Source organism: Phoca vitulina, unplaced genomic scaffold (assembly GCF_004348235.1).
Source record: "Phoca vitulina isolate PV1807 unplaced genomic scaffold, GSC_HSeal_1.0 scaffold2, whole genome shotgun sequence".
NCBI lineage: Eukaryota > Metazoa > Chordata > Mammalia > Carnivora > Phocidae > Phoca > Phoca vitulina.
The window spans coordinates 30,910,986-30,920,000 of NW_022589705.1; the positions used below are offsets into that span (position 1 = coordinate 30,910,986).

Below are 9,015 nucleotides of genomic sequence, written 5' to 3' on the forward strand. Positions count from 1 at the left end.
TATGATTTTTTTAAAAGATTTTATTTATTTATTTGACAGAGAGAGACACAGCGAGAGAGGGAACACAAGCAAGGGGAGTGGCAGAGGGAGGAGGAGAGGCAGGCTTCCCGCAGAGCGGGAGCCCGATGCGGGGCTCGATCCCAGGACCCTGGGATCATGACCTGAGCCGAAGGCAGATGCTTAACCATCTGAGCCACCCAGGCGCCCCTAAATAATTATGATTTTTATGAATGGAAGCAAGGTATCATTCTCTACCATATATAAGAAAGAATTTTTTGTTTTTAAAAAACATTCTAGTAGAATCTTGATATTTTGATTGTGTATTTTATGATTGGCATGTCATGGCTTATTCTACTGATTATGCTTTTTAATTTCCTTTTAGAAATGTTGGGGGACGCACACCTGGGTGGCTCAGTCAGTTGAGCGGCTGACTCTTGGTTTTGGCTCAGGTCGTGATCTCAGCAGGAAGTTTGCTTGGGATTCTTTCTCTCCCTCTTCCTCTGCCCCTCCCTGGCCTCCCTCCCCCCCCACCATGCAAGCTCTCTCTCTCTCTCAAAAAAAAAAAGTGAAACATATTTTCTTATGCATATAAATACATTAGAAAATCCCCGAACAGCTGCAATGTTTATAATTAGTAATCAGTTACCTAAAGGTTTTCTGAAAATGACATCATTAAAAGAGGAATTTTGCCACAAAATTTGCTATTTTTGATGATTTAGCACAAAGAACCTCCCTTAAACATCCATTGAATATTTTTTAAAACTTCTTTCAAGTATAATAAAACGAATGAAGTTAGTTTGGTATGATACTGGGATTATAACAAGCATTTGTAAAACCTAGAGTTTAGTTCTGCCTATAACATATATTGAAGAAATCAAAACTGCATTTCTTTCTTTTTGTGGTTAAACCAGTTTGGTATTATTACCAAGGACTTATTTCTCATTGACAAATAACTGATACACCTGCCCTTTGTATGTTTAGTCCATCATAAAGAGGCAGCAGCTAAAATGTGCAGTCTGTTAGTCTCTGTAGCTGCTTATTGTCTCACTGCCCTTTTCTAAAATATCCCTCTTCATTAAGGGTGTTTCACCAGTTCATCGCGGTGGGCATTCACCATTATTACTCTCAAAGCAGAGGCAGGAAAGATTCTTCCATTCCTAGGGAATCTATGTTCCTCTGATGAAGATCAGCATGATAGTCCTAATTCCAAAATATCTGCATGATCATCCTCATGCCCCTGGATCTGGCCCAGGAATTTTATTTGGATTATCACAGAAGACAGATGGGGACCAGGAAGTGTGTACAAAGGAGATAGGAACAGTGAAGTTGCTGCACTGTAATTCCTTCCTTGCTGAATCAACTCTCCCATCTCTCCTATCTATAAACTCAGCCTGAGAAAGAGTGGGCAGGTAGTGGAAAGAATGGTAGACTTGGAATCAGGGACCTGAGTTCTAGTCTCTGTCCCTCTACTAACCTGGCAAATGACACTCTGAGCCACAAAAGAGCCTACTCTGTGCCAGGCACTGTGGTAGGTAAGTGACATTTGGCACCTTAAGTCCTTACAACAATCCTGCCATGTCAGTGTCATACTCCACTTTACCAACAAAGACACTAAGGCTCAGAAAGATTAAATAGTTTACAAGTTTGTGATTCTCAGCTATAAAATAAAGGAACCTGAACTACTTAAACTCTAATGTTCCTTATGATGATCCTTCCATGTTTTCATCCTCATTGACCTTCTTTTTTTGCCTTTCTTCTCTTTTTCTTTAATTTTTTTGGTTGTTGTCTTTTTTTTTTTCCTTCTCTGATACCTTTTCCTTCTCTGATACCTCATAACAGCTACAGAGACCAACAGACTGCACATTTTAGCTGCTGCCTCTTTATGATGGACTAAACATTACAAATAAAATTCTAATTTTATGTTTGGAAATTAATATAAATTCCTTGTAGAAACCACTTTTGTTCACTTATGTTATGACAATATGCCTGCTTGAATAATAATAAAATAATAATAATAATGTCAAAAGCTATAGAAAAATCTACTGCCTTGTCCAAGCCTGGGAAATCTGCAGTCAGAACTCCTTGCTCCAATTTTGCTCTGTATTGTTGACTTTATTATTAATACTTGTTCATGCATTCATTCATTTTAATAAACATTTATTGATGACTCCACTCTATGACTGGAACTGCATTAGGGTCTGGCGACACAAAGAATAAGATTCTATCCTTGTCTTTAAAGGCTCTCATAGTTAAAACTACTCAACAGGTATTATTGCAACTTGTAACTTATCTTTGGAAACTCAAAAAAAGATCTTCAAAGGGAAGTATATAAATTATATATAATTTATATAACATTTTTTGGTCATGTCTAGTAGCCTAATGGCATGCTGAAGCCAGCTCATACAGATTCAGGAGACCCTATTGTTAACACCCCTTTCCAGCTCCGTGTTCAGTGATACTACCATGATTGCCTGAAGCCAGTCACAGTAGGAGTGTTTATACCATGGAAATTGGAAAATGCTATAAATCAGGGATTACCGCCCCCACTCCACCCTTGCAAGAGCCAGTGGTTAAGCATTTATCAGCATATTGTTGACTGGCACTTAAATGCCAAGGAAAGGGGCTTTCTCAAGGCTGCATTTCAAGGACTTTCCCCAGATTCCCCCAAATTATAAGTTTCTCAATTGCCACCTTATAACCTGTATATTATTTCTATGACATTAGTTGGAGTTTGGAGTTGGAAAAGTCCAGATGAACTTCCTTCACTTACTGAGCTCAGAAGCCACCCATATTATCACCATTCACTGTCTAAACACACCAGTGTGGACAAGTGCTCGGTCAAATGGCTCAGGATTGCCTATTGGCTTCAAGGGATGGAATGGCCAGATTTTTGAAGAAAACACTCTACTTGAACCGAAAGTGCTTTCAGATGACTGCAAGGTAAGGGATGGCACTTTTAGAATTGTTCAGTATAACTAACATAAAATTGATAAGGCCATAAAATTAAAACAATGGATTTAAGACTTTAACTGCAAACTGAAGATCCAGAAGGGTAGTAAGTTTTAATGTGCCCGATTTGTAATGACATTACATTTTTCAGAATCAATCATTTGCTTATATCATATCTTGTCAACTTCTGTCACACCCACTGGTCATCCATGGATTTTTATATGCAAAACAGACGTTAATACATAAATTTAATTTTTATTGCTCATATGAAATATTTATATTACCCCTGCATGGATAGAAAGAGCATATAAATAAATAGATTGATTTCTTATATTTTCACTACTGTAATTCGACATCTCATTATGTATGGAATACAGGTTATAGAGGCAAGTCCGTTGTATTTCATCTTGTCAGTCCCTATACTTGATACCAAATATGGGCAGAATTGCAGACTGACTGGCCCTAAAAATCAATATTTGAATAATAGCTCATTTTTCTTACTAAAATTAAGTAACAAATGTTGAAAAATCTATAATTTTAAAATACTGTGGTATAAAGCAGGTGTCAGCAAACTACAGTCCACAGACCAAATCCAGCCCACCACTTGTTTTTGTAAATAAATGTTATTGGAACATAGCCACACTCATTCGTTTACTTATTATCTATGGTTGTTGTCACACTATGATGACAGAGTCAAATAAATGTGACAGACTATGGCTCACAAAATCTAAAACATTTGTTACCTAGCCCTTTACAGAAGAATTTCCCAACCCTGTTATAAAGAGCAGCCACTTTACATACATATCGTTAATGACTTTAAGTAGCTTGGTTTCCTGTTCGTGTGTACCATGAAGCCCGTGATTTAACATCTCTTACCATTTCCAGGGGACTCTACTTTTTCACATTTTGTTTTCAGACAAATAGTGCATGAGTATGTGAAAAATGAGAGGCAAACAGTTAGAAATATATGGCTCATTCTCTATAAGCAAAGAGATCAATATTATCAAGAAACTCATTTAACTTTAATAATTTTTTCCAGAAACTTTCAGTGACTCGCTACTATCTCTGAGACACAATCTAAACTTACCAGCTCTTTGTTTAGCACTTAAAACAGTCAGGCCCCACCTGCCTTTCTAGTTTGGGCTTTCAGTGGTTGTTAACCCTCAAGTATGGCCAAACTGATCTGTTAATAATAATAATAAAATCAACAATAATTCCTACTATTAGTCATTGGGGCCTTATTATATAGCAGTTACCCTTTATTACATACATTATTTTATTTAATTATAACAGCTTTGTAAAGAAGTTTCATTTTATAGGTAGGAAAGTGAAGGCACGGAGAGGTTAAATAACTTGCTCAAGATCATGTAGCTAATTAGTGGAGAGCAAGAAATAAACCCTAGGTGTGTATAACTCCAAAGCCCATGCCACACTATACTGCTAGGTACTTTAACTGAAATCTCATTTAATCCTCACAACCGTGTGAGGTGAGTTTTTATTTTTCAAATTTTATACGTAAAGAGAATGGTGGTACCTGGATTTCTATCAAAATCTGCACTTCATCCCCATGTTAGGCTTATTTTTGCAACCATCTTCTACTTTTCCAGCAGTTTTTTGTTTGTATGTTTGTTTTTACTCATGTCATTATCTTTCTCTGAAATGCCTTCTCTACCTCTCTAACTAAGTGGAAATACTAGGCATACTTGAAGGCCCATTTTAAATTCTGAATTCTGAACTCATGAAGCTTTCCCTGAGTACTTCAGTTGGAAATGAGGAATTTAGCACTCACTGTCTACGTTATTTATGCTGTGCTCACTATGTGTTGTCTTGTGTTATGTCTATGTGTTTGTGTTTCCCCTCTCCAACTAGATTTATAAGCTGCTAGTATCCAAAAGCCAGAACTAGGGCGCCTGGGTGGCTCAGTTGGTTGAGCGACTGCCTTCGGCTCAGGTCATGATCCTGGAGTCCCGGGATCGAGTCCCGCATCGGGCTCCCTGCTCGGCAGGGAGTCTGCTTCTCCCTCTGACCCTCCCCCCTCTCATGTGCTCTCTCTCTCATTCTCTCTCTTAAATAAATAAATAAAATCTTTAAAAAAAAAAAAAAAAGCCAGAACTAATTTATTTATCTTCATATTTCCCAAGCACTGTTAGAAAATAGAGGATTACATCTTATTCAACTGTGCCAATTGTACTTAGTATTCAATAAATATTGCTTGAAAGACTTAACGAGTTAATCTAATGGTGTCTTACACACACATACCAAGCTGATGACTAGTAAATGGAATTTATAGCTTAAATAATCGCTAAGGATCCTTCAAATTTTAAAATTTATATCATGATAATTCTGTAAACGAGTAAGTGAATAAACTCCTTAATAAAAAGCTTCACAAAACTAGTCAATTGTATTTCTCTATTCTTTCTTGTTGATCTTAATCATAAGAGAGTTTATGATATGTTTTTGTTCCATAGTAGAATTTGTCAGAAACAAAAGAGCATACAGTAATAAGAAAAACAGAAAGGCCTAGAAAGAAGAGAGGAAACAAACTGTGTAAACAGTAACCACAGACTGGAAAAAAAGAAACCTAAAAGGTGATTCAACATAATTATAATTTACTTCTGACTGAAGCAATTCTGGTTATTTCCTGCCTGAAGTTCAGAGAGGGTGAGATAGCTCGTTGCGTTTCATCCAAGAATGCCCATCCTAAAGAACCAGCCCCAGATGAAGGAACACACAACAGATGGGTGTTCGTCAGATTAGGAATAGTACAGCCTTTTAATTTATATCTGGTCCAATGATCCACAGACAACAGAAGCAGAAGCCTAGCCGTAGTCCCTGAGACTGAAAAATCAGAACACTCGGTACCATTTAGAGAAAGGAATGAACCCATGTTTTCAATTAGCCCTAGTGATTGTTACCATTGAGCGCTTACTCAATACCAGCACTGACTTTGTTCTGGGCACTTTCTATTCGTTATCTCTAATCCTTAACTAAATCTTCGTTGTCTGACAGTGAAGGGCATTGTCTGCTGAGAATGACTGCTAATGACACAATTACATACCAAAGCATTTTGTTCTTGTTTTACAGATTCAAGATGGCAGGTGGCATAAGGCAAAATTCCTTTTTCACACCCAGGACCCTAATCAGCTTCCAGTAACTGAAGTACAAAAACTTCCTCATCTCAAAACCCAGAGGAAGTACTACATGGAAAGCAGTTCCGTATGCTTTCTCTAAGGTTTCTGAATTAGTTCAGAATTCGTGCTGTTGGCCAGGTAATTGCTGCAGAGGGAAAAATTCAGACAGAAAGATACTATCATTGTGAAAGGCATGGAATAAAGCATTGGCTAAATCTTAAAGAATCTCAGGAAGAAAAGATTTCCTCCTAAGAAGGAGAAAAGGCATTTTTTAAAGGACTATAATTGATAAAGTATTTAATTCTTTAAAAAATTATATTGATCTGAGCTTTCTTAGAGAATTCCCTAGAACTGAAAATTTATAAACATGGAATTCTTCAGGGTATCCTCTATTTTTTGACTGAGAGCAAAGTACCCATTAGACAGCTGGAGATGCAGAGCACTGTGGAGCAATACTGGCTAATGCTTCCAAATGTGCCATGCTTCTGTCTAAAAATTACAAGCCACAGTCTAACATGTCTTATTTTCCCAAACACTAAGCTGTATTCAGGTCCCCAATGGGCATATACATCTTAGCCGGTGGTGCACTACCTCTTACGTGTTGCCTTTTTGTGTTGCTCGGTGCTCTTTCTAAAACAAGGTGCTTGTGGCTTTCAGAGACTATTTTGTTTCTTTTTTCGTCTTTGTCATTCTTTAAGAGTGTATGTACTGGTTACATCAAGATATGTTTTGGTTGTTAGTACTTATTTTAATTTGTTTGGCTACATACTTAATAGCAAGTAAGACATTATTTATGTGAAGTCCTTGTTCTATTTTAAAATTCTCTTCGTGGATATGGAATCAAAGCCAGCACGCTGTCATCACCTGTGCTCACGCACAAGAGAATTGGGAGGTTTCTTTTGTTTTTATTTTTTAAATTGTTGTAAAAAATATTACAGGCCAGCTACTTCCAGTAGTAGGTTTGGGTTAGAGTTTGGGGTTGTGATATACTATTTTTAAAAATCCATGATCATCTGGAATGATACTATGTATATATATATTTTGTAAAGTTTTAATTCAGCGAATCTTTTGAAATTGCTGCTTTTAAATTATAAAAACCATTATTTCTGCTTCATAGGAATTACATGTTTTGTAGTATTCATTGATTTTATTTCACTATTCTTAAATTTACTGTGTTGGGACCTAAAAGAATTCAATTTACCAGTCTTTAAAGCAACATTCAGGAAAAAAAAAAAGTCTTTAGCCATTTAAAATAGGCCCAGCCCATTCAGACTTTCCTTGTCAGAGAAGTGCTAGTTCAGTATTAAAAGAAAAATATTATACCTTTTGGTATATAGAAAAGCTTGTACATCCATTATAAACATATCTTTAGCCACAGCAAACCACACTTACCTATCTATAATAAAAATGTGCTTTAAATCTTTTTTTGGTGGTGTTCGTTTTTCTTCTTTTGTTACCAGGTCCTTTTATTATGTATGATAGCCCTCTGGCATAGTCCTTCTGTACTCTGTACATTTGCATCATTACAAAGTATCTGTTACATACCTATAAGAGGATTATAGGGTTTATCTCCTACTTGTACAAAATGAGGTCATGGCACAGAATAAACTCTCTCATATATGGTCAACTGACTTTCAACAAAGGTGCCAAGACCATTCAATGGGGAAAGGACAGTTTTTTCAACAAATGGTGCTGGGAAAACTGGATATCCACATGCAAAAGAATGAAGTTGGACCCTTATCTGATATCATATACAGAACAACTCAAATGGAGCAAAGTGCTAAATATAAGAGCTAAACCTATAAAACTCTTAGAAGAAAACATAGGGGAAAGTCTTCATGACAATGGATTTAGCAATGATTTCTTGGAGATGACACTAAAAGCATGTTCAAAAAAAAAAAGATAAATTGGACTACATCAAAATTAAGAACTTCTGTACATCAAAGGACACTATCAAGAGAGTAAAAAGACATCCCACAGAATGGGAGAAAAAATGTGCAAATCTTATATCTGATAAGGAATTAATATCCCAGAATGTATTTTTTTAAAACTCCTACAGCTCGGCAGCTCTTTCTATCCACAGATCCTGTTCCCATGCTTTAATAAAACCATCATTTTTGGAGCACCTGGGTGGCTCGTTAAGCATCTGCCTTCAGCTCAGGTCATGATCCCAGGGTCCTGGGATCGAGCCCCACATCAGGCTCCCTGCTCAGCGGGAAGCCTGCTTCTCCCTCTCCCACTCCCCCCTGCTTGTGATCCTTCTCTCGCTGTGTCTCTCTCTGTCAAATAAATAAATAAAATCTTTAAAAAAAACCCACCATTTTGCACCAAAATTTAATTAATCAATTAATTAATTTAATTAAACTTCTACAACTCAAAATATAAAGCAATCCAATTGAAAAATGGGCAAAGGACTTAATAGACATTCCTCCAAAGAAGATACATTAAATGACCAACAAATGAAAAGGTGTTCAACATCTCTAGTTATTAGGAAAATGCAAACCAAAGCCATAGGTAGATACCACTTGACACTCACTACGAAACAGGAGTGCCTGGGTGGCTCAGTCGTTGAGCATCTGCCCTGGGCTCAGGTCATGATCCTAAGGTCCTGGGATCGAGCACCACATCAGGCTCCCTGCTCCGTGGGAAGCCTGCTTCTCCCTCTCACACTCCCCCTGCTTGTGTTCCCTCTCTCACTGTGTCTCTCTCAAATAAATAAATAAAATCTCAAAAAAAGAAAAAAAAAGCACAAACAAAAAAAAAGAAAAACAAGGAAAGTAACAAGCATTGGTAAGGATGTGGATAAAGTGGAACCTTTGTATGTTGCTGGTTGGAATGTAAAATGGTGCAGCCATTGTGGAAAATAGTTTGGCAGTTTCTCAAAAGTTAAACATAGAATTACAATATAACCCAGTAATTCTAAGTTGTGTATATG

General features: G+C 36.9%; 1 protein-coding gene across 1 annotated transcript in view; it reads left to right on the forward strand.

Annotated features, from left to right (window-relative positions):
* Positions 1-7,052, forward strand: part of COL24A1 (collagen type XXIV alpha 1 chain) — a 384,914-nt gene extending 377,862 nt beyond the window's left edge. The window contains exons 60-61 of the mRNA XM_032424689.1: positions 2,725-2,940; positions 6,034-7,052. Coding sequence (XP_032280580.1) covers positions 2,725-2,940; positions 6,034-6,180 — 363 coding nt within the window. The 3' untranslated portion in view covers positions 6,181-7,052. The remainder of the gene's footprint in view (positions 1-2,724; positions 2,941-6,033) is intronic.
* The last annotated feature ends 1,963 nt before the right edge of the window (positions 7,053-9,015 follow it).